The 26,717-nt window shown below is 36.5% G+C and overlaps 2 protein-coding genes across 4 annotated transcripts; one reads left to right on the top strand and one right to left on the bottom strand.

The window, feature by feature from the left end:
- Window positions 1-1,226: 1,226 nt before the first annotated feature.
- Window positions 1,227-15,250, top strand: LOC112561437 (tetratricopeptide repeat protein 39C-like). 2 transcript variants are annotated; one of them, XM_025233939.1, is made up of 14 exons: window positions 1,227-1,490; window positions 3,048-3,096; window positions 3,662-3,796; window positions 4,554-4,671; window positions 5,294-5,391; window positions 5,745-5,838; window positions 6,385-6,439; window positions 6,761-6,813; window positions 7,172-7,281; window positions 7,540-7,663; window positions 8,550-8,647; window positions 8,947-9,051; window positions 9,588-9,626; window positions 10,173-15,250. In XM_025233939.1, exons 1-14 carry the CDS (start codon window positions 1,342-1,344, stop codon window positions 10,269-10,271), a joined length of 1,326 nt encoding a protein of 441 aa, XP_025089724.1. In that variant the 5' UTR covers window positions 1,227-1,341; the 3' UTR covers window positions 10,272-15,250. The 2 variants fall into 2 exon arrangements, with proteins under 2 accessions (XP_025089724.1, XP_025089723.1); XM_025233938.1 differs by having other exon boundaries at window positions 4,554-5,196.
- A 391-nt stretch (window positions 15,251-15,641) lies between these two features.
- Window positions 15,642-25,899, bottom strand: LOC112561438 (tetratricopeptide repeat protein 38-like). Of its 2 annotated transcripts, none has more exons than XR_003098683.1 (14): window positions 24,943-25,894; window positions 24,307-24,384; window positions 23,752-23,833; window positions 22,845-23,019; window positions 22,273-22,446; window positions 21,544-21,619; window positions 20,207-20,326; window positions 19,927-19,986; window positions 19,385-19,423; window positions 18,852-18,933; window positions 18,353-18,518; window positions 17,692-17,848; window positions 17,438-17,512; window positions 15,642-16,780 (listed from the first exon to the last, which is right to left on the bottom strand). XR_003098683.1 is itself a non-coding variant. In XM_025233941.1 (14 exons), exons 1-14 carry the CDS (start codon window positions 24,967-24,969, stop codon window positions 16,690-16,692), a joined length of 1,398 nt encoding a protein of 465 aa, XP_025089726.1. In that variant the 5' UTR covers window positions 24,970-25,899; the 3' UTR covers window positions 15,642-16,689. The 2 variants fall into 2 exon arrangements, 1 of the variants encoding a protein (XP_025089726.1); XM_025233941.1 differs by having other exon boundaries at window positions 17,438-17,508; window positions 24,943-25,899.
- Window positions 25,900-26,717: the final 818 nt, after the last annotated feature.

The following is a 26,717-nucleotide window of genomic DNA, read 5'->3' as shown; positions in this document are numbered from 1 at the left end:
TGGTCTTCTGTTGAGAGATATATATTTGATCTGAGAAAATGCACTGCACGTCACAAGTTCTGCAAAGAACAGTTATGGTTTAGTTTAATATAGTCTCAGGTTTGCTTGGTTGGTATTTCTGGGATTTTGATGGATATAATATCACTTGTTCGAAGCATGGCATGTGGAATAACTCCCATTGGAGTAGAAAGATCGGTGACTTGCAACTGCTGGAACTCCACATCTGACGGGCCTAAAAGACAAGATACTTTTGTCTTTTCATGCATCTTGATGCAAGCAGGCATTCCAGTCAGCACTCCCAACATTCTCAAAAATCTTTCTCGAAGAAATGTCCTCTGTTCTTGCTTGAACTCATTGGAAGAAGATTCCTGAGAGACATACAGATCATGTATGTTAAACTGAAAAATACCTTAAGGTTAACAGTGTAAGCACTTTACCTCACAAAAACTCACAATTATTATACTGCTCTTATGAGTTATAGAAAACAAGTATTTTCACTGAATCAGCTGTCTACGTTTCAAGTAAAAAGTGAAAGTTAAACATGAAACTGCTCAAACTGTAAAAACAGCAACTTTGTCAGCTGACACTGTCAGGAAAGAGGTTGGGGGTTACATTAACTGTTTTTACATTGATCACAATGTAAAGCAATACTCAGATGTGAGGGCAACAAGAACTTCGCTTTGCTGGTATATTGAAGAACGATTTAAACTTTACAATGTACGAGCTGAGTAAAACATGAAATAATGTTGCTTTCCCTAATATGGTCTAAACAAATATAATAACCTTGTTTCAAGAAAACTATAAACGGCCATAATAAAAATGTGTATTTAATAATCTGTTTAATATATATATATTTTAAATTCATCGGTGTTGTATGTACACGCGCGTGTGTGTGTGTAATAAAGAACAAACACATGAAGAGTCGTCAAGCCACTCAAGTAAGAATTAAGTGTAAACGCAAAATATAAACCTTTCCGCGACTGTACACTGAAACATTCGATTTCACTAAAAGTATACATCGCATACAGTGAAAAAGACTTACCATTTACTTCAAATAATTTGGACCAACTATGTTTCGATGTTGAGCGCACCAGAGATCTGTGTAGCTAAACAACGAATCTCAATTCGGACCTCGCTTATCTTTACAGAAAATTAGAGACGTCGAGCCACTGCCATTGGGCCAGTTGCTTCCCTGCGCTCTAGGTCCAGCCAATGGTAATCGTTCATTAAATGACATGGCGGGTGCCTAGGTTATGACTTAATTGTGTGTCACGTAAGAAATGATAACTGGGGCGTGAAGGCAGGCCATTGGGATTGTTAAAAAATTAAAATATATTTCAAATGATGGCGCAGGGTAGTGGAATGGAAGACTTGAACTCGGTAGATAATGGAGAAGGCAGCTTCGACGAGGTGGAAATGGCTTTGACGGGTATCAACATGATGTTGAATAATGGATTCGATGAGGCGTCGGCATTGTTTGACAAGTACAGGTATATTAGTTGTGCATTTTTTTTTTCTGTCCACGACTGAAATTGTATTCGAAGTTTACTTGCTTGTTCTAAATAGCGACATATTTTATAAAGCCACTAATATATATATATACAGTTACTGATTTCTTTTTCTTTGCATGATATTAATCTACAAGGAAAAGGACACCAGCTGCTTTTCATATTCTGAAACTTTTCAATGAATTCAGTATTTGTGCGTAAACATGATATTAAACGTAAAAGATTTTAGAAACTGACGTAGTCGTCATAATATTTTTGCTTTCAATGTTCTGTAGAAATAGTTGGCTAAGCATGTATTTTTGCATTTCCTTCTATATACTTATATCCAGTTTCACTGCTACATGACTTTATTAAGAAATGTATAGTGCGTTTTGATTGGTTCCTGCTGTGTTTTGTTACCACCATGTAACCTCCGGTTTAATTCTTAGCAACATTAACAAAACAAAATTGTTCAATGCATTTTGATTGCCACGTTTCACTCAGGCTAAAATTAAATTTTCTTTGAAATTAAACATCTTTTAGTTTATTTTTTATACCCTTTTACTAACTGTTAAAATTTGCAAGTGTTAATTTCAAATTATGGTAACAGATTAGTTCATATGTGTACATCACTTGTGTTGTACTTAAAATAGATACAAGTGTTAAAGTGTATTTTATTATATACATAATGATGTCTACATTTATGTACATTTATAAAGATGATTATATATGAATGCATACACACACACACTTCCTTCCATGCACAATACACTGCTAAAGTTTGAAGCAGTCTGGGTCTATCTTCTAGCCTGGGATAAGCTCATACTTTAGTTACTTTTTTATGCTCCACTGGTCATAATTGTACCTATCATACACCACCACACAATTAATTGATCATTTCTTTATCCCAAATAATGCTGTGATTACTAGCTGAGCTCAATATGGGACTGATCAATAAGCAGAAAAAAAATCCAGTGAGCAAGCAATGGCTAATTATCCAACAGATTTTTGTCCCCTTGTATTAAGCAAGTTATTCAAGAGTTTGTTTCTAGATATAATGTGAAGCAGGTGGGCTTCACTTGTACGTTTTTGTAAAAATTATCTTGTAAATAAAAGTAAAAGCAAATGTTTTATTGATATCATCGAATAAAAAGATTTCAATATCAGGTGCTTCTATATGAGCATGAGTGCACATTTATTATTATATCAATTACTAGCCAGGCTACATTGGCCTGTATTGATTTCTATTCTGACTCATATACCTTTGATATTTTTTTCAATTGCCAATCTTTAATCTATTGCATCTATTTGAGCCAAGATTAGTTGCAAATAAACTGTGGGTTTTATTATTCGTCAACCTATCATAAAAACAGAAATACACTCATTGCAACACTTTTTTTTTTATAAGGTACATGAATTTTGGGGATATTTGTTACTTTCATGTGACTATGTTATTTTCTCTACTACCTGGTTAGCTTAAGGACTTTCACCAGACAGGTACTAATTTTATACATCATTTTCATACTTTGTTAGGTACTGTGTGTTTATTTTCTGTTGCAGAGAAGAGAGTCCGTTGATGCAGGCTGGCTATAGTTTTGTGTTTTTCATGGTAAGAATTTTCCTTTGCTTCCACTTGTTTAATGAATGTCTGTATGTTATCATGTATGGTGCTAGTAGCTGTAGTCTGCCTGGATTTTTGTTAAAGCTATATATATAAAATACTGTTATATATAATACATATATATATATAAATACAGTTTAGGCTTGAAAACTGATATAACATAAAGAATGTTTAAAACAGAAGCTGCTATTATTGCTATATTTTGAGGTAATGCACAAAACATGCAAGACATTCTAATGCCAGAAAAATGCATATGATGAACACTTTATATGTGCAAAGGTTTCTTTGAATACTTTAACTACAAAGTACATAGTAAGCTGAACTTCATTTGAAATTTTTAAAATGTGAGAATAAAGTTTTTCAATATTTAATCACTTCTGTGTCGCTGATAACAGCAATGGTGAGTTGATGGGGAAGTGACTGCTTAACATTCAATGTTTAGTCACATTGTGCATGCACCTGTATGGAAAGAGCTATTTTCACTGTTTTATAAGAACTAATTTTATGATTAAGAAAAAAGGAATCTTTGTTCATAAATCTCATGTCTTTTCAGCAAGCTCTGATGTCATTTGAGGAGGACAAACTTGCTACAGCACAGAAAGTTCTACAAGAAACAGAAAAATTTTGTGATATATCTGATGGATTTGTTAAATCTTTCAAGCGCAAGTTTTCAAAGAAAAAGAAAGCAGTAAGGATTATCACAGTGGTCTACCCTTGCAATGTGTGCTTTTTTCTGTATAGCGTTATTTATAATTTTATAGGATATGTCTCAAAATATGTAACCTTTTTTTGCCTTCTTGTTCATAATGTATTTCTTATGCATGTTCTTAGAGACGTGTTGAGCATAACTGAACAGGTATAGCTAATCCAAACAAAACTGTACTATGTTTTAAGACTTTGTTTAAAAAAAAAAGCCTGGCAAATGTAAATAAATACAGAATATAAATATCTCATGACCATTAATATTAAGCAGTTTGATAAAACTACATATGTGAATTGATCAGTTCCTTTAAAAGTGCATAAGATATAGCAACGTACCAAAGCATTTTAGATATGTGCAGAAATTGTTCAAAAATGTTTTCGAACATTGAATAACCAACATATCTAAGTGAACATTGTTCATCATGTTGATAAACAGTATTTCCTGTCTGAATCCTCTCCTCCAGTCCCCACCTCCTCACAACAGTTCCAAGTAGCATAGAAACAGAAAAATATTAGGGAAAGATTTTGACTTCATCATTTAATTCATCACTTTAGTTTAATTTTGTTAAGCAGACATTTGTATTGTCAAAATAAAAAGAGTCCAGACCAATTTGTGAGAAAATGTGCTTTTCCCAGTGATAATGCCGATTATCATTACTAATCATTTGAAATTATAAAAAGCTTTGTAATCTTTGTCACTTTCAGCAGGTGTTGTAACCATCACTGCTTGCTCTGCTGCGCAGGAAAATGGCATGAGTACAGAAGAAAAGATTCAGCGTCAGGTGATTGTGGCAGACTCCTTGCTGTACCAGGCAATTCTGACGTTCACCAACCAGGATATTCCTAGTTACATCAAGGGAGGTTGGTTCCTCCGCCGTGCATGGAAAATCTATGAAAAACTCCACAAAGAGGTGACAGGTTTGCGAGAGAAAGCATCTTTGAAAAAAATTGGTGGCTTTGTAGGAACATCTGTTGACATCAGCAAGGGTGTGACTCCTCCTGCAACAGCCAATCCTCAGTTGTACGCAGACTCCAACCACACAGTTGTATCTGCACTGCAGCATACTGAATCCAGTGAACTCCAGATTCAGCCTACTGATAGATTGAATGGTGACCTGTCAGAAGATGCATTGGCCAGACTACTTGGATCTGTGAACTTTGGTTATGGGACCTTTCAGTTGAGCATGTCTATGGTGCCTCCAAAGATTTTAAAGCTCATTGAGTTTTTGGGTTTTGAAGGGGACCGAGAAGTGGGTCTTACCTGCCTTGACTACACAAGCCGATCACGAGACATGAAGGCACCTTTAGCCACACTTTCACTTCTGTGGTACCATACAGTGTTGCGACCCTTTTTTGCACTGGACGGGGCCAATCACTTCAATGCAGGTTACTGATGCTTTATAATCATCCATTGAAAGCTAGCTTATCAGCAGACATATGTTTTATTTCTACAATGGCTTTGTATATTTGTATATTTTTCCAGGAACACAAGAAGCAGAAGCAATCATCAGAGACAAAGAATCTGCATTCCCCAATTCTTCGTTGTTCTTGTTTTTTAGAGGACGAATACACAGATTAAGGGTAAATGTTTCACTTAATTTTTTTTCTTTTATTTATTTCTTTAATTTATTTTAAATAGAAGTATTTCTTTACTTATTTACATGATTAGTTTGATGTGGCTTTTCGCCTTCATTTGAAATGCCAGTTTTAAATTGCTCAAGCTTAAAAAAAATCAGAAATTTGGCTGTTAAATATTATGTGAATTGTGTAATTCTCATGCGAGACGTTAAGGTTCATATTTCTTCATTGTGTGAATGAAGTTAAAGTGCAAAATCATTTGACAATTTATCCAGGCCTCAAGCAAGTCCTGATAAATCAGTTTTAGTGTGCAACAACCTGAAAGCTGAATTAGATGGGTAATCTGATGATTTCAGAAAGAGAATGACAAGGCCTATGAAATATATACACGAGCAATGGAGGAGGCTAAAGGTCAGCGGGAGATTGAACTAATGTGCCTTTATGAAATAAGTGAGTGTTTATGTCTTTCTTTTTCTCTTTTTTAACAGTTGTCATGGAAACGAGATGTTTCGTTGATGATCAGCTTTGTATTTAATGTTTTCATGCAAGCTATCATCATCATCTACTTTTGCCGTTGCAGAAGGCATATTTCCTTGCAAACAGTTGTTCTAGTGATGACAGGATGAATGGGATGCTATTTGAATCCTGACTTTGGTGTTAAACACCAGATTCAGGAACCCTGTCTGTTGGATATTGTGCATTCTTACTTTGGTCCTGTAGTTCATGGAAATGTGGTTAGGATGTTTGTGTTTCAAACTCTTGTTGTTCACCTGTGTGCACTCATGCCATAGTGACCAGAGAGGGAATGCACTTGTCATGGTATGAAACATACAGAGGCATGTGAGTGGAAGTTAAATGAAGGCAAGATCACCATGAGGTGAAAATCTTAAGCATAAGTAGACAGAAATATTTGTTGTTTAGAAACATACTGTGCAGCATATTTCTTCCTTGTGTATCATTTTCTTGGAAGGTTTTGATTTCTGATCACTTTTTCAGGCTGGTACAGTCTAATGAAGCTAAATTGGGAGAGATCGCTGGAGGGCTTTATCCGGTAGGTATGGTTTATTTTAATGTAGACATGGAATTGTACTGGGTTGTAACTGATGTATATACTGTTTTTCATTAAAATGCATTATTATGTATAAATGCCATACAATTACAAATAGATTTTGGTTATGTAATGCAGCTATAAGCGTTGCAAGACATATTTTATTGTAAATCATTTGAAAAACTCTTAGGCTTATTTCTTTTTCTGACATCATAGACTTGTAGACTGGTTTAGTCGCTTTATGTATATCTATTTGCATTGAAAAATACAGGATTACAGTCAGGTTCTAGTAGTTTTGGTTATCAGTTAAATTATTTTGTTAAGGTTGCGAAAAGAATCCAAGTGGTCCAAGTGTTACTACACTTACTTAGTGGCAGGTGAGCTTATCTTTTTAATATTAGCATTATTAATAGCAGTAATACAAAGGTTGCATAGAACAGTAAGCATTTTGGCATAGGATTTCTTCTGCAGATTTTTTTTTGGTCCATGGTAATAGTAAAATTGTGCATGATTTGGGGGTTGGGGGGAAAGTGTTTGTTTGGGTGTTTTTTTAGAAACATTGCCAGTCCTCAAACTGACATCATGTTATTGTAAAATCTTCTGTTTCTTACACTCTTAGTGAGAGATGTCATTTTTTAAATTTCTTGCCATTGCCTTTAGTAATTCCATTATGAGAAAGAGAGCTGATACTGATATTATTGCCATTGATTAGTGAAAGTTGTTTGTTTATGGCAGTGTGTCTGGGCTCCCAAGGAAAAATCAAGGAAGCTCATGAGACTTTCCAAGAAGTGCCAGGGCTGGTCAAGCGTAAAAATAATCAGATAGAAATATTTTCTGCTCGCAGGGTGAGCTCCTCTTTATTTTGGCCTTTCTGATATTTGTACTTTTGTACAATACTTGTGGCTAAAGAAACATTTACTGCATTTAGAAAGAGCAAGTCTTAGAGTGTGGTTAATTAATTTAAGGGTATCTAGTCTGACGGTATCAAAACTAGATGAATTCAGATGACAAAGTCTTTGTTTGCTCTATCATCTGCCAACACAGCATCAAATTACATGCTCACAAAAACTTTTATTTTACATACCACTGCATCATATCATCAGGCAGAGAGGTACATCAAGGTGGAACCAACAAAAGAGCACTGTCGTCTGCTGACACTGGAGTTGATTTTCTTGTGGCATGCACTGCCTACCTGCTCCAAGGATGACCTCAAACCTTTGCTAGAAGGTAAGATCTCAGATTCACAGCGAAATTCAGCAACATGTTAAATATGTCTAAGCTAGAACATCTGAACAGATACAAGGAATGTGGGCCATTGGCTCAAATGCCTCGCTTAACTCATTGCAGCTACCTCCCTTTCAGGACTATATCTGTGTATGTCACCACATTCTATTTGAAACAAAAATCTGTCACAATTTAAAATTAGTTTTATTATGAAAGTTAATAGAAATTAACTGTTCTGACTTCTAGTCAATATGTTCTCTCAGAAAATCCATACATATCAACTTGCTTAAAACTGGTTGTCTGAAATGTCTTTCTGAAATAGGGCCACGGTGAATGCTTGGTATATATGCGGAAAATTTAAAGCGTTAATCCACTTGAGTAAACTGAAAATGTCCTAAAGTGAATGAAGATTATTACATGAGAATCTCAAGAAACATAGTTGTTTTGATTGCTTCACCAAGCTATCAGAAAACATGTAAAATGATGGACATATTTTTCTCACTTCACCACAGAGTAATTACATTCATAAAAGGCTTGATATCCTGCAGTTTAATTTAAGCCAAAGGAAGTAACGTTTACAGAAATTCAGCTTTTAAATGCAGAATCTATTTGTAGTAGTAACAGTTCATGAATAAGGAAGGGAAGGGGAATCTAGGTCAGCTACGTCTAAGTTGCATCACCGTCTGCTAAAAAGCTTGTTTATTAACATTGTGCGAAGAGTCTTTTCTTACCCCAAAAGGTGCTCATTGGAAGAATGGCATTGACTGCACATAATTTTACTGCAAATTGTCTTTCTCCTTTTCAGTTTAGTTTCTTTTTTTTCTGGATAGGTGCATGCACATATAAACATGTTTTGCACTCAAGTCTTGTTTGCATGTGCTTATTACAGTGTGTGAGATGCAGACAGATCCGAGTGTATTCCATCTAAAGTGTTTGCTGGAAGGGACTCTCTATAAAGAACTTGGAGATGAAGACATGGCCATTCAGGTGACTGTTTTAATCTATGTTTCTCCCTACCTGTATTCTGCTGCAAAGTTATATTTTCTACATCTGCTGCAGACTGTACCAAAGTGCATTTCCCTTTGTTTCAAGTTTGTTGATAGAAGGTTATTTTGTGCTTGACAGAGTGTGTCTAAACATGTGGCAAAAGCTACCATGTCACTTGCAAAGTAGGATGCGTTGAGGTTTGTCTCCAGTGTCTGAAAGAAGCTGCCATGTCACTTGTAAAGTATGATGTGTTCAAAGAAACTACTTATAATGTATGGTGCATGAATGTTTGTCTCCAGTGTCTGAGAGAAGCTTTGGCTCGTCACCAAGGACGGAAGGATGATGGACATGTTGCAGCCTTTGCCTTATTCGAACTGGCCTCCATATACATGACTAAGCCAGAGGTGAGTAATTGTCAACACAAATATAGTTCTTTTAGCATGGGTAAATTTATGAACTTGGGATTGTAACTCTAGAACAGGCTTAAAATCATGTAGAATATAATGACGGGTTGGAATCTACAGACACAGAATGTTCAGAAGAGTATACAGTCATGTAAAGATAGCCCTTTTGATCTCTGGGGATTAAAGTCTTGGACAAGTTTTTGTGTGTATGTGAACGTTGTGCCCATGGTGTTCTCTCCCTCGCTGCCTTTTCTTTCCTATCTTCTAGAGAATCGGGTACCCATTCAACAGCATAGTCTGTTGTGGGAAACATGCTGTACCACACATATCAAACAGACTATTGTTTGCACTGGTGCTTTAATGAGTTGGTTAGCAACTTCCCCAGAAAGTCATGATAGCTAAGGAAGTGGTCACCTTTCAAAAGATTGTTAATGATTGATTTTGTTTCAGTTAAGTGCTGTGTGAATGTGAGTCTGTCACTCAGTGTGAAGTACTCAATCTGTCTAGCTTTTTGTTTTATTTTTTACCCCCAATAGACGCTGTCTTTAGCAAAGGAAGAGCTGCATTTGATTAAGGTAAGCACCATATTTCACCTCAGCTCGTCTGCTTTCATTGCTCACTGTTCGTGTGTAAATGACATTGTATGCCACACCCTTATTTGAAGTTTATTACCATCACTAGTATGTCATATCACTTGATGTCGTATTGTGTAAAGGTTTTTATATGGATAGTTTCACTGTGTAAGCCATAGATTGTATTCCTTAGCTGAGCAAGGTACCAGCAGTACGTCATGACTAGTACGAGACAAGGTGGCTACAGAAATCAAGTATTAACCCTATATGCAACTGGTAGATGAATCTATTTTGCCTTCTTGTGATTCCAAATTGTGTTTAGAACACTAAAGAATTATGCAAGCACTAAAGCACAGAAAAAAATGGTTGATAGTAGGGCAGTCCTTTTTCCTGCCAACTTTTAAGCTGTGTCCAAGGCTAAAAGGATCTAGTTGTCATGCCTGGCATTATAGTTAGATGCATGGTACTCATTATTTGTTTCATATATGCATGCATTTACGGGCAAGCTTTCACTTTTGTTATCACCTCACACATGCTTTTTTGCCACAGAACAATTACAAAGATTATGACTTTGAGAACCGTCTGAGTGTGCGTGTCAACAATGCCTTGAAGAAGTTAAAAGGTGCATCAGCCTCATCGTTGCAGTAATTCTGATGACCCCTGAGAAGAGTAGATGTTTAGAGACAAAGCAAATTGTGCTTGCTGTGGTTTTTTGGAAAACCAGCGTTTGTACCCATGTAGATTAGGTTTTATAAATGCACATATAGACATTGACCACTCTTGAGTGGAGATTTAGCTAGCTGTAAATAGTTTTCCTTTTCGTTTGGATTACAAGACATTAACCTGCATGTTTTATTTGAGGTGTCCCATGAACTAGATGGCGATATAGAACAAATAGTTTCACCTGCACACATCAGAGTAGTCAGTTAATTCACGAGTCATGTTCTTCTGAGTGCCAGTAAAATTATTTGGCCCAATTGAAGGTGTTATGATTTTAAGAAAATAAGATTGTAAATTTTTGTCCTTAAGATTCTTTTTATTTATGCTTGCATGCATATGTATATATGTATTTGGGTGTGGGGGTAAGGAGGTGCATACATGTGTGCAAGCATGTGCATCATGATCTCAATGAATTTATGTTCACTAAAATGGCTTTTGTTTATTTCAAACAAAATTTGCATGTATTCATGTAAAACTGTAAAGGAAATTTTAAAAATAGAATATTTTCTTCAGGAGAATTCAGGACAATTCTTTTTGTTACATGCGAGTGCACATTTTTTGGTGCTTGGATGTGTAAATGTATATATTATTTTGTGTGGTTTTTTTTGTGGGACCAATATAAGCACGTCTTCAATGAGAAAAAAATGCTACAATATTTGTTTTGTATTGTGAGGGAGAGCAAAGGCTGCAGTGTTTAATTGAAAATACTTGTACTGATATGTAAGATAAGAATGTAGGATGGAGGCTGATGCTGCATCTTAGTATTCTTTACAGACAGTTTAAGGGAGCTTGAAGTCTGAGCTTAATTGATAGAGCTTGCCTTTTACAAGTATTTTTAGTTACAATTTCAGGTTGCAAAAGAAATGTTTACTTAAAACAGTTTCTAAAACACAGCTCCTTGACATCTGTTGTTAGCTGCTATTTTCCATACTCTTTCATGAATGAAATCAAACTGACCTGAGTTCCTGGCATAGTCTACCCATTTGACTGAAAAATGTGCCAAATGATGCTTGGAGACTGTTAGCAGTTTTGCTGACTGGCCAGACTGACCCTGTACAGCTGCAGAAAGGCATAGCTTATGAGAAGGATTAAACAGATTTTTCTGTGGTTGCATCTTGCCTTTGAGAAAGCATAGTGCTCAAAAGTTTGAATGTAAGAAATTCAACTTACTGTTTTTCATCATTTAGGCTCAATTTGTTAGTTGACTGAAGGGTTCCTTTAAGAAATCCATATCCTCTCGGAAATATTTTGTCAAGGCATTTCTTGTAGTAATATAGATGATGATTGACTTTGCAGTATTTTGCTGTCTTGACCATGTGTACCGTTTATCATATAAGGACATTCTGGTTAGAACCAGTCTAATGGAGTTTAGGATCATAAGTTGTTGCTCACTTTTTTCAGCCCGCAAGTTTTTGTATGTATTCCTGATTTTGTTAAAGTGGAACTTCGTCTGATATCCACACCAAAGACAATACATCAAGCTGTTTCAGATGACATTGACAGGTGAGAAGAAGGAAAAATAAATGATTTAGGGGTTTTAGATGTGATAGGAGAGACATGCAAATAATATTATGCCTTCATGTTTTGTATGTGGAAAAGCCTCAATAGTCTTGAAACTTTTCTGCATATTAGAGAACTGCTTAGGCAAATCAGATGTATGAAGTCACTTTATCAAAAGGTAATATAGTACAAGTATATTTATACATGGGATTAACATCTTTTGCATAAAATGAAATCATTTTACTCAAGCTTTAGTAAAATACATTTTTATTCTTTGCTGTTAAAGACTGGTATGCAAAAATAACTTTTAATTGAAAGTTATGTCACAAATAAAAGATGATTGTTTTAGTAAGAGATGAGTTTGTCATCAAGACATTAGAAAATGAATATATTGGAGATGCTGGCATACAATTTTTAAAAAAATATGAATTTATATAATTAAATCATTTTTTGACATGGAAAACAAATTATTTATCTGTATTCAGTATATAAGATAAAAATGAAAGCAAATGTTTGTGTCCTTGGGAACCATGACGTTCAACAAGAGGTGACTGGATAGAGATTTTGATAGCAGTTACTATGTGATATAATGCACTTCAACTTTGTCGTGACTGTTGTGTGAGTCGGAGAATATAACCAAAGGCTTTTAATATATGAAGAGACTTCCCATGTTCAAATTCCCACGGAGACAAAGTTTGTCATTGTCATTGTTACCTGTGAAATGTTGAAGTGTTCCTTGTTTAAACATATGCAAGTTACATGCATTGCTTTATCACATATCATTTGTTTCAACTTCCAGTTTAAATATTCCTTCATCAGTTATTAGTAGTTTGGTTCTATGTAAAACAGGTGTATTGATATTGTTGATTATGTGCCTGGTTAGCAATCGGTTCCATATTGGCATGAAATTGGGTCTGTGTTCACTGTCTACCCGTATTGAGTAATGTTTCTTATAACCTCCCGTTCTCACAATCAGCATTACCAAAGTGCTTCTATAAATTCTATTTGCATATTTTTAAAACAAAGTACAATGTGTTTTCAATGAATTAAGATATTCTTAATGTTTGGTAGACTGTGATTCTTTTGAGCTTTCTTAAATATGTAACTAAGTCATTTTCTGTGTACATTTCACAAGTGATATTTTTGATGCGTGTTCCATGACAAGTGCTGCAACTTTATAATCTGTAGCTAAGTTTCAGCATGATTTAAACCCAAGATGTTTCATTTTTTAAAAAAAGCTGGTGAGATAGTTTTCTAGTTGGACTCAGTTCATAAAGTACGTGTAGTATGTAAGTTAATAAAATTCAACATACATTAAAACTGGGAAAAACTAAAAACATTGTCATTACATAAACATCACAGGTTTTTATTGTATATAGTGATCTAGAACTGACTTGTTGACTTGCTGTGCTAATCACCATATGATTTTTCCACATGAAGAATATGGAAATACACTTTGTTTAAATTTTTCACATAATTTCCATGACTGGATATATGTCTGTCATGGTCCTCATCATTGCTGACAGCTTTCATCCAATTCTTTATTTAATCAAAGAAGAGAAGTAAATATTCCTTGGTTATAACATATTACAACATGGATGGAACGAGACAACATTCTTTGTAAAAAATATATACTTCATTGAACAATTATTTTTCATTATTGCTTGTAAATCTGTTTTAAAGCAAAAACAATATAATTTTCTATCATGGCTTTCAAAATTTTTGGGGTGATACACGAAAAATTTTGATTGTTTAATATGAGATTAAAAATGTATTCGTTATTTCTTCAGAAATGGATAAAGTTCTGGACATGACCATTAGCCATTTGTGGACCAACAGGTGTACGTTATCTCATGATGTAAAATCTGCAAGTAAACTTCTACAGTTACTATTAATCTGCCTTTACTATTCACAAGTCACAGAGAACTCCTTAGAAGTCTCTCCCAGAATCTGGTGAGGAAAGAGACTTGAGACTATTGAAAGATGCTAAAAAACAAAAATTCTATGTTGCAACATATTTTATTAAAATTGGTGTGCATATTTTTTGTTGAAAATGATGGTTAAACTAGAGCACCAGTTCCAGTTTTAACATCGTGTGGGTTTATGGATTTCTAAAGTTACATCAGTTTTTTAAACCTTTCTGGTATTTTTCTGCAACCAGGGCCAGGCAGAAGTGATTTAAAAGTGTGGCATAATTTCATTGATCAATATTTGCACACACTAAGTAACCAGTTACATTGAGATTGAGATGCAAAATTTGAACAGTATTATAACAAATCTTGTTATAAATGTTTTCATTTTATTGCAGAGGCAGCCATGAGCTTACTAGAAAATAATAAATTATTGGGCATTGTGTAGTATGCTCAGTTACATACAAATTTTCATTTCCTTTGCATTGCAGACTGTTTTGTGTTGGGTGAAAATGTTCTCTACCTGATGTGAAATCTATTCTGTCTTCAGAGTTCTTGTTATGGGAAAAGGCAAACTGAAGTATTTTTAAGAGTCACAGCTTTCAGCACATGCTGTTAACTTATTATTTATTTCAGCAAGAATTTTGCATGTCTTGAAATCCCTAGTTTGTTCACCATAATGAAACTTTTTTGCCCCAAATTCTGAAGATTGTCAAAAACATCATGTGATTTATTTTTAATGACTGGCTTAGAAGGTAGAATAAATTTAGCGTCTTTTTCATGAGCTGCTTTTGCGTATCACTAAATTGTGACAAATTGATCATTAAAAAAAATGATTGTTGTAAAACTTCCACAAATGTTTGTAGAATTGGAAGCAGTGCCTGATTTTTTTGGCAGTTTCCTGTTTATACAGGGATTTGAATTCCCTGTAAATACCATCCACTTCACGATGTTCATGTGCAAAGGGCTTCCTGAATGTTCAAGTTGCAAGCCATATCTGACCTACTCGTATTGACGAAACCCAGCATATATTTTTATGCTTAGCACTGGTTGTCATTTTAAAAACTGACAATTACGCCGAGTTTGAGATTAAATAATTAGCTACAACTGCTGTGAAAATGTAAGGAGGTAACTGCAAGCTGCAGTTTGTTTCCATATTTTATTCTGCGTATTTTGACTTCCATCTCTTTGATGCTAATGAGAAAGGAAATTGTTGCCCAAGAACTGGTCCGACTCAAGAGGGATCTGTTAGTTCTTTGGTGTAGGAAAATAGACAAGCTAGTTGGTCAGTTTCTTCTGCTATCAGGGACTGCAAGATATGAACCATTTCAACTTTTTTTTTGCCTGTTTTGATAATGGCTAAAGTATGGCTTTCAGCAATGGAAATCCTCACAAATGATGATATGTGTTTGGTGCAGGGGTGAGTGATGAAGGAACCATACGTAAGTTGTGTTAGGAGGATTTGTGTTTTTGATACAATAAATTTTTTGAGCAATCTGTTGTGAACAAACACTCATTCTTCGCTATGGGTATGATGAACGAGTGTTGTGCTGCAGTCTGTTTGACCGTTATAAAGGTGTTTAGAATTACATCATGTCATCCCCATAAAGCACTTCAGCTAGTGTTCAGTCATATGAATGATTTGATTTTGTTTCCCTCTTTTAGTTTATAACTAAAATTTAACATTTTTATTCTGTGATGAATCTTGAACAACTTATGATTTTTAAAAAGGGAAAGCAGGTTAAATGAAAGACCTCATTCCCCACCCCCATTCCTGCGTTTAAAAGCAATGTTGTTCTTGTATATCTTGTATGTTCTGCTTCATCATGCACCTGTAGACTGTCACAGGATATGCTGATAAACAGATGCAAGAGAAGTATGTCAGTACTTTAGATTACTGCAGTAACAATTGTAAATTTATTACCTTCTCAAAAGATAACTAGGCGTGCACATCTGTGAAGTCACTGATTACAATGTGTTGTCAAGTATAGTATGAACATAATACTTTAAGAGAGAACATTTTGTAAATAATGGCACCTCTGCTGAAGTTATTCAAGGCAATAATATTAAACTGGTGAATTTTGTATACATTTGCAAACTGGGAAACTTACGTGCTTTATCATTCTGTTTTAATGTGACATGCAGTCACAAAGTCCAAAGAACAAAAAGATATATAATAAACCTGGCATTACTAGAAAGTATACTAATGACATCTATCGTGGAATTGTGTGTGAAGGTTAATAACTCTGTTGAATAACTATATGAGACATAGAATTTCACATTGCCAAAATGGCTATGAACTGACAAGAAGTTAAAGACATGAGCAGCAGTTAACCCTCCTGCAGTAGCTGGCATTCGCAAGCTGTTGGTCTATGGTAAACACACACACTGGACCAAACTGTAAATAATTTGCAAAATGTCTCTGTGCTGCCATTGGTTTTTCTCCTTGGAAAATAGTTTGGATCATTCAAAAGCAACTCAGGTACATGTACTAAACTACTTGCTCATGTAGCACCAATACTCCCAAAAACGAGAAATACAAAGAAATACTTAGAGGCGGTTCTGCAGTTTTGTCTCAGAAACACCTTCAGGCACATCAAGGTCAGATGGGAGAGGAGTCCATACAATCACCTCAAACTTGATAATCACTGGTTGGTGAACGTGAATAATGAAATAAAAGTAAATATCAACGAGTGATATGTTTTAGACATTTTCGCATATCTGCACATGGTAGGTAATTCTCTTTGGTTTAGCACCTCTGTGTGTGTGCATATATGCGCACATGTGTGTCTTTTTTATTTTGGTACCTCTGTACACACATGTTCAGCTCCATGTGCAGTAATACTTCTGATGCAGCTATCCTTGTTCCACCATCTAGTAGTTCTTTTTATGCTGGTCCGTTGTGCTGACAAAGTGCATCAGAAGCTATGAATGGTTTAGTCGGCATGCACAGCCATGGCATGTGCAATAAGGCGATCTGTCATTGGTGCATTTTCCTTCAGTGCTTTACGCTCTGCCAGAAGGGTTCTGTCCAAATAATAAAATCAGCGACATTAATGTTCCAAAATCCTCTGTGATGGTAAATGGTAATGATGCTGTAAACAAAGTTCAAATATACTGTAAATTTTGTTCTAATGAGCCCACCTGAATATAAACCACATTCACTAAATTTTTTTAAATCTCTATTCACAAATACATATACTTTTTTTTAAACGGCTAGGTTGATTGCCTTCAACTTGAAAGCTGCATCGTAGGCATTTTGTCTCATTTTCGGTATTATGAGGGTGCATGCTTGAACAAATGATCTGAAAGCTTCAATTGTATGCATCTTAGATTTAAAAATGTGAACAGTTAACACTGTAACAACGTAAACAATGAACACTTAACATGGAGCTCAAAAAAATTAATCAGAATCAGAAAAATCTGCAAACAAGCCACATTGTTGTTTAAACCACAGGGTTTAAAGCTGGGGAAAAAGTTGCAGCTTATAGTCCAAAATTTATGGTACATAAATTAATGGTATTTTCACACCCGACACCATTAACTGCCAGTAGTGTTCCATTTCCTTTTCTGACTGACCCACTGCGGCCCACATGCTAATATGAGTTTGAGACCCCTGCTTAGATGTCTTCTGAGATAGCTAGCTCGGTTGAAAGTAGTTAATGATTGCCAGCAGCAACATACCTGGCAAGGCAGTGGTGACGTGGTCTAGAAGACTTAATTGCTGCCTGAATCAGCAACAAGTTAAACAGGTTCTCTCTGTCAAAAAGGAACAAGCACAGATGAGAAACTACTAGTATTCTCAGAAACGTGAACAACTACAATTTTGTTTCAAGCAATATGTTTTCTCCTAGTTAAAGGCGATGAAGTTTAGCTTAAAATCTGAACATCAGCAATATGATAAAGGCAAAGAGAACTTAACAAAAGATCTACCTCACCTGAGCATGGCTGCCACCAATCGAAATGATTTGGTAACGGATTGGATAAAGTAAGTCCACCACTGAGGCAAAGTCACCAGCAGAGTAGGAAACAAAGGCCTGGCACAGGGTCTGACCCACACCACCAGCCACATCATGCTGGCAGCCTGCACCATCTCTGCAGAGGACAGAAGAAACACACTCATGATAAAAGCACAAAATCTCTAATCATTTGGCTCCTTCACATGCAGATTTGCTTACATACATTCCAGCAATGTATATACTCCACCCACCAACCACACCCCCATATAAATGCACAGACACATTCCTATGCAGGCAAATACATTATTATAGGTAAGCAGGGGCGTGATGATGCAGTGATATGACCATTCTACAGCATTACACTCTCTATATTACACTCTGCAAATATGTGGTGTCACAGAAAATTCCTGTTGTATCAACCAGGCATCATAAATTTTGTTCTTGGACTTCAGCAAGAGAAAATGGGGTGTTGCCTTGTTTATATATTTATATCAGTTTTCTGGCAGTGGCACAACACATTATGTGTAGTCCCAGTAATTAACCCATTTAACACATTTTGTCTCAAAAGTGTTGAATGGTAAACTACATGGAAGCACAGCAAAAAAGGGCAAGAAGTAATTATGAATATGAAAAAGTTCACCTGACAAACTCTTCGAAAGAGTTGATGAAATACTTTGTAGCATCCGCTTTCCCTGCCCCTAGACATCCAAGCAGAAAATGGATGTCATTAAATACCAGAATGTGATCATCCAGATGGGGCCTACACAGCTCAAACACATCTTCCCATCGATCTCCAATGTTCACACCTGCAAAATCAGAAGAAAAGCAGATAGAGTTAATAAAATGAAGCTATAGGGTTGTGAATTGACCTAAACAAGGCTATGCCATCTGACACACCAAAGTGTGCCCCTTAAAAAGAGTATTACTCTAAGCATTAAAACTATGTAGCAGGTATTGTTAATAGAGATTATACATATAATTAGTCACTCATACTGATTTTATTAGAAATATATGAAAGAGGTATGGGGAACAGTAAAAGAGTATATGCACAGTAAAACCTTTGTTTTAAAGTGGATATATGATAATTAGATGACATATTTTGTCAAAAAAAAAAAAAAAAGAAGAAAAAACAACTTAACCCTCCATTTGAAGCCTAAATAACAAAGAGCTGCTATCAACAATATCAAGCAATGCACCAGACTTGGAAGCTCGAACTTTTACCTGTAAGTTTCAAAAAACAAATCAATTATGGCTAAACAAATGCTCAATGTATATTGCACAGTATGATAAATCAAGTGTCCAGATATTTTCATAAAAGCAATATAACACATTACACAATTAGTACTATATCACACATATGTGACAACATGCAGACCCAAAGAACAATGCTGTTTAATATCCAGCCTTGTATGGAAAAATAATGTAAAACAGCATCATGAAAGCAGGTGTGATATAATGTCAGAAACTGATATGACTTTAGAATATACAGCCACATATGGAAAGTGATGGTATCAGAATATGAAGCTACATTGTGTGAAATCATGTCAGGAACTGTTAGGCATAGTACCCCTCTACACATTATGTGTATGAAAGTGTGCACTGATCATTCTCTATACTGATCCTTGTTTTCCAAAAAGTCTAGTGCTGGTGGGAAGGGAAAAATCTGACTCACCTGAGTATCAAGAATATCCAGTGCTGCTTGGTATTCACCCTGAGATATTATACAGCTTAACATTAATAAAGCATTTACACCCTAATAGTAATCATAACGAGTACTTATATCGCACAGCATCAAGATAGGGTGCACTCTCTGCGCTGACCAGTAATGATAATACTGCCTTTCGGGAGCTATGCATAAAGCATCCATGTAATGAGCTATCTTTTATCATAAATAAATATATTCAAATTACTTAATCAGTCTGTCACTGCTTTAGTCAGACTTTACCTTAACCAGAAAGACCAGATTAACTCTGACATTTTATGACATTATGGCTTCAAGAAAGTTTACATACAATTATCTACATTTTCACACTCCACAATGCTGCCTTGTTTAATATTACTCAAATATGTCCTGCAAAGTAAACCTTCTGGACAACTACATTATTTCACGATATATTTAGCACCGAAAGGCTCAGAACTCATCATCACAACAATTTTTTGGAAACAGAAGCAAACAAAGTACATAAGCTAACTGAATGTCAAAGCCTCACCAACCTTTTCAATGTAATAAAGAGCCCAGTGCCAAAAGTTATGGCATGCCAGTAAGCCTCTGGGCTAATGTGCAGGACAGAAAATCAAATGTACATCAGTGCAATTTTCAAGTATGGTGATGATCCTATAGGCTAAATACGAAATGAATGTTGAAGTCTATGATGATGATGGTTATAATGGATATGGCATTGATGGTGGCTGTATTACTGATGGTTGTTGTATGGATGAAGATAATTTGGAACACTGCTTTCATATTTTGCAGGAAAAAAGTAAAGCTTTGTACCTCCCAGTCTTTCACAGTTTTATCTAGAAAACTGATGCCCTCATCCTGGCGACCCATCATCTCCATCACGTGACAAATGGTGTGAGTGGACCATGCATCACCTGGGTTGATCTCAAGCCCCTATACAAAGATTTTACTCATCATCACAGCCATGTAGTTTGTCCAACAACCAATCAGTCCTGTACCTCATGCTAAGTGGGTTTGGCCATTGACAATAAACGTCATGCAACTTTCATCAGCACCTATTGATGTAACGGTTGCAAGATGCAGCAACTTGGGTGTAGTATCAATTACTAAGGAGATAAAACTGTGATTGTTTTGATTATTGAAATGGACACATTATATGTTTGATAAGAATACAGTATCATCCCTAAGCATATTTATCCTTAGATCTTAGTGGATTATGATAAACGTTGTTTCTCTATGAACAGCAATGAAATGATATATGGCTAGAAAACATGCTCTCAGGGTTATGAGATGATAACAAACTGCTCTACTGTCCTCTTCAGAAGTCCCATGAAGGTCAAGTGTTTGGTGCAAAAAAAAGGCCAGAGCAGTTTGTGCTGTATGCAGTTGTAATTAATGTTAATCACATCACAGAGATAAAACTTCTTTTTTCCATGGATAGACAGAAAATATCTGTTGAAAGAAAGTGTCATTTGCAGGAATAATTTAGAATGACATTTGGTGAATCATCTATTGTGCCTGTGTAACTGTCTGTTAACTGGCCAGCTATCTTCTACAAAAATGGGGACTGAATCACATGACCAAAGTCATTCCTCTTGTTCCTTTATGTACTGCCATACAAATAAGTTTGTGATTTGTTGAAAAATATTTTGGGACTGTCAACATTTAGATGATTAATTTTACAAGTCAGAAAAGCATTTCACAAACACTGCATAGTCAGCTACTTTCTTGGCACTTAATACTCAAAAGTAAAATTAAAAAGCAGTTAAAAAGATTACATAAAAGTATAAGCATTACAAAGACAGACTAATAACTGAAGACTGTGAAGATAACTGTGGGTGAAGTTTGTGTTTTTATTATTGCTGCTCCCAGGTCTACCTTACATTAGAGCAAGAAACCTATACTTTTTTGGAAAGGAGAAAGCTTATACTTTGTATTAAAAGTAATGAAAATTGCCTTCCCCGTGCTTCCCCGGCAAACCAGGATTATGGATCATAAGGGTGAAGTTTTGTGGTAACATGTTTTGTGTTGGTTTGGAATATGCATTATACTGTTACAGCATGGCAGATGGAGAAACAAAACACAACACTTCGTGCTGTCACATCACAAAAGTAAGACAGAAACACAAAACAGCTCATATACTCACAGACCTTTCTGGCCATTTTCTCTGCCTGGTCATACAGATTTGTCTCCTCTAGACCAAATGAATACATCCCAAAATGATATCTGCAGACAAACAGAAATCATCTATAGAACATATGTTGACATACACAGAATATGTCTATAATTATTATTATAAAAATATTATCTTACCTAGCATTCATTTAATTTCTTTATAATCAGCTGGGGACAACAGCCAGAAATTGTCTAAGACAGAAGTAGGCATAAGCTTGGAAAGCCAGACTCTGTAGCTACTGCTGTAAATGAGGCTCAAAAAATGAATTTGATATTTTATGGTATTATTTATAGATTGTTTCATTGGTTCCTGAATGGATTTTTCTCATTCATTCTACTTTCGTAATCTCAGCAAAGATAATTTATATCTGTTTGAAAATTGGATTGTTTTCAGGCATTCTACCTGCTTTGATAATCACAGCTGAGCAGTTAGAGCACTATAGCCTGTAGGATACTTATGTGGCGAAGCATACTTTCCTTTGTTGACAAGAGTTGTTGAACGGGTATCTGACAGCTTACAAACAGTTGGAGAGCAAAGCAAGTAACAGAGAATATTTACACTGCCATCAATATAAAAGCTATCCCTCACTCCTCAATGGCTGAAAGGTCACAGACTACCTGTACCTTCACCTTATAAACACATACCAGCACTCACTTGATGGAACTATGCACATAAACACACACACCATATATTGCATACTAACCCATAAAATGGATTTGAGGGCTGGTAATGCTTTAAAACTCGAGCAATGCTGTCCCGGATCTGGTTGGACTGACCAAGGTAAAAGTAGGAATCATGAGCAAATTTCAGTGCCAGCATGTCTAGTGGGTGGTCGATGAGAATGTCTTCCCATATATTGGCTGCCAGTGCCATGTGACTTGAAAGAAATATAAATAACAACTTCCTTTAAGACCTGGTAAAAGGCTCAAAATGAGACAAGGTAAATCAGATTTGAACATGGAGGCTGGTAAGAGATGTGATGTTGAAAAGACAATACAATAAAAGACTACAGGAAAAAAATGAAGCTAAGAAACAGCTTCAATGTCTACCCATGTCAAACACTTAATAAAGTATAAGGTTCATAGCAGTTCAATAAATAAAATAAATAAGCTGATTAAAAAAAATGCAATGTGAAAATTTTAAGCAGTAATAGAGCTGTAATGAAGGGCCAGAATGATGACAAAAACTGGGATTAGTATATAATAAGAAGGAATAAACATGCCTGCTCAAAACAAACAAACCAAGACCACATGAGAGTTATCTAACATAACTGACCCATCAGCAAACAGCTGGAGAGCTTTGACATGATTCTTTTCACTGGCAGAGAGTCCAGTCTGTTTATCAGACAGCTCAACCATTCTGTCAAAGTCAGCCTTGAATTCAGGGTCCAGTCTCGTCGTGCGACCAGTGCCAATCAAGTCCAGACCATTTTTCATCACATGACCCATCACTGTCCATACAGAGAACAATGCATGCTTAGTGAAACAGTAATATATGCCTGCTATATCGTCAGCATGTGGTTGATCGCTGTTCATTGCATGACTAACATGTCTTTGCTCACCTAAACGATATCAAACATGCATAATCATCAGCATGACAAACCCTAAATAAGTGAATAACAGAGACAGTAATGTGGGTCACAGACTGGTAAAGAATGGTGAACGACTCTTCGCATCACAAACCTGGAAGGAAAATTAAATCTATCTAGTCTCAAGCAGGCACACCTGTGTACATGCTGGCTGCACAGATTCACCCACACACTTGAACATACACAGAGAATTTGCTTCTTCACTCTCCAATTTTTTGGGGGAAGGATACTGGTTTTTGAATGAAAGACGTTTTCAAATACGCACACTCAAGCTGCACCTGTGAATAACAGATACACCACTCACTTGACCCACTTTACTAGGGTCTCAAAGCTGCATATGCCTGTATTAAACAAGTACACCTGTTCAGCTGTGTGTTTTGAAAAAGAAAACCTCAATTCCCTCAGTTCCTTCCAGCATTCACAACCTCTCCATGCAAATGTTTTTATAGGCTTGTTGACATGTCCTATGTATATATATATACCTAACTCTTTTTAAGCCTGTTTTTCACGAAAAACAATAGAACCCACAGAAAAGAATGAGTAATAAAATATTCAGCCAAAGAAACAAGAAAAGTTTTAATACTTAAAAGTTACCAAAGTCTGAATCGGCTCGTAGCATTTTATCTAGTGAGCCTTCGATGCCACCAACACTGTCAAGTTCTTGCCAGGTGACATACTGTAAATACAAGTGAAAAGAAAGTTTTTTTCTATGTGCCCTTATCAGTATAATTACATAAATCAAAATGTGTTCAGTTCAACAGCACTTTCCTATGGTAGCAGAACAAATCCATTTACTAAATCTGATCCATGACAATGGTTTCCTTGGCAAATCACGATCACGATGACATACTGCTTTAAACTGAAATGATCTTAACAACAGGAAACTGCACATGTAAAATAAAACTATATTTTATTTATAGAGACAAGTCATAATTCTTGACTGGCAAGTATTTAGACTAAAAGAAAGGAATCTGACTAGACAAAATTTTCATCTCTCTTTCCCTCTTGATATATATATATATCACATACAAATGTATGTGCACATGCAATGTGCATTAAGAAGGATCACCAAATCAAATTTGTCCTGCAGCATTTTATTTTTTCATTTTTACTATTATTCTTGAGTTAGCATAATAAACACGCCGTTACCTGTGTGAGGGTAGCATCAAACATTTTACATGCCTCATTACTAGGTGTGGTCAGGCAGACATTCATATCCCTCCAGGCCTGTGGACCAAATATAATCAACTGCAGTCACTATCAATTGGTATATTCTTAATTAATCCCCATTTAAACTCTCTTGCATTTTCTTCCCAGATGCGACAAAAACTCAGTTTACTGATGGGGTGTATCCAACGAAGCCTGCACCTTTTGGCGCACAGAACGTAAGCGGTTAGCACAGACAATAGAACATATGGAACAACTTTAATTACTTGATCAATAAAATAACACCTGGTAAAATCTACACTTGACTAGTGTTAAATAATAGCCAAGAAATGAAATTCATGATACTTAAGGTGACCAGACGTTTCGGGGGCGAAAGCGGGACACGTGCCGATGATGGTGTCGTCACCGTCAAAGAACGCCGAAAAAAGTGATTTTTAAAGAAAACCGGGACATTTGATGGACTTGGTAGAAAGCGGGACATTGGGCGTCCCGCCCGATGAGCAGGCGGGACAAGAGGTCGAAAGCGGGACTGTCCCGCCTAAAGCGGGACGTCTGGTCACCTTATGATACTACAATAATACAAAACATCATTGTATAAGCTGTTGAAAGAATGATTACCTCTACGGTTCTCCAGTTTGAATTCATCCCAATGCTTTGATGAGAGGCTGATCGAATCAATGCTTACTGACTTTCAACAAACTGAAGCGGTCTTACAACTTGTTGCGAAGAGTTAATACACTTCTATTTAATTACCACTGTTGAACTTTTCAGACAGCGCTTTCGCCAGCAGTTATATCCCTTTGGTCGTCTGCATGAAAGACCATAACCTTTGACAGGAGCGACGTGCCGCAGATTCAAACCACAGCACAGACTTACATAGACCACTGCTATCAACCACAGCACAAACGTAAATAAACCACTGCTGTCAACCACAGTACAGACTTACACCACAAACTTCTATCTCCTACAAACGTTCGTGCACACACAGACCACTGCTATCAACAACAGTCGTTACGCTATAGTAAGGGAAGTCACTCTCAAATTTCCGGCACATTACTTGAGCAGCGGACGATTCGACGACATAGTCATCTATTCTACGTAGCGGCAGAGACGTTAAATAGTCCACAAGGCCTGAATCTCCCATCACTTCTCTTGTCTCCTTCCTTTTCCTTTCCACCAAACCTCTACCCAATCTTTATTTACGCCTTTTAAAGAACGGTATCATCTACTATGAGTGCCAGCATAGCTTCAATCTCCCTCCACCCTTCCCTTTTTAACTTTCCTCATTCTTCCGCTCCTACCGTTATCACTAAGGCCAGGGAGGTGATGGGTGACATCAAATGTGTTTGGCACCTCTTATCGTGGACAGAGACATGTTCCAGATTAACAGCAGCTCTATCCAGATAGCTACGGTTTGCCTTCTACCAAAGAGATTCAACCTCTTTGTACCATCCAGAGTTATTGTTCCTTTGAAACAGGCCGCCACGTTTCCATCGTTAACCTTTTTGTCATTTAATAGCGACAACGAAACCATCTTCTATTGTGAATACGTGGTTTTTTTTCCCCCTCAGAGTAGTTGACACCACACATGAAGCCAATGAAGCCTATGTTTGGATAAATTAAGGTGACCAGACGTCCCGCATTTGGCGGGACAGTCCCGCTTTTGACCTCGTGTCCCGCCTGAATATCGGGCGGGATGCCCAATGTCCCGCTTTCTGGCTTTCTGGCAAGTCCATCAAATGTCCCGGTTGTCTTTAAAAATCACTTTTTTCGGCGTTTTTTGACGGTGACGACACCATCATCGGCACGTGTCCCGCTTTCGCCCCCGAAACGTCTGGTCACCTTAGGATAAATGCTATCATAAATACACTTCACACTTCGGGCAATATCTGAACCATCGCTAACGTCGTCATCATGGTCTTTCTCAGTTCGTCAGTCCGTGTGCACGAGTATGTATGTGGCAGTGGGGGTGCACTTTTTAACTACTCAATGCTACCCACCGCGAAGAATATTTTTTATGTACATTTTCCCCTCTCCACTGATATGGCCGTATTAATGAAGCGAGGGTAAGTCGTTACCCACGAGGCAAAACGAGGAAGTCGAGGAAAGACGTCCCCATAGTTAATGACACACTGCTGTTTCTTTACCCCGGAGTAAAGGGTTTGATTTCTAGCAACGGTTCCAAGGGTAAATCATCCGCAGAGTCGGGATGTCCGTTTATAAAAGTGGTTCTCAAAGTGTGGTCCGCGGATATAAGTCAGGTGGTCCGCGGCTGACAGTTGTCATGTCGGCAAAGTGATGTTTAAAGTGATGCATTCCTCGCATTAACATTTTAATTACAAATAACGAGGTACGTAGTTTTATGTCAACTTATTTCTATACTACTGTAACTA

This window comes from Pomacea canaliculata, linkage group LG4, assembly GCF_003073045.1.
Source record: "Pomacea canaliculata isolate SZHN2017 linkage group LG4, ASM307304v1, whole genome shotgun sequence".
In the NCBI taxonomy this organism is placed as follows: domain Eukaryota; kingdom Metazoa; phylum Mollusca; class Gastropoda; order Architaenioglossa; family Ampullariidae; genus Pomacea; species Pomacea canaliculata.
Note: the sequence above shows the minus strand (reverse complement) of the source record. Positions and strands in the feature narration are given on the sequence as shown.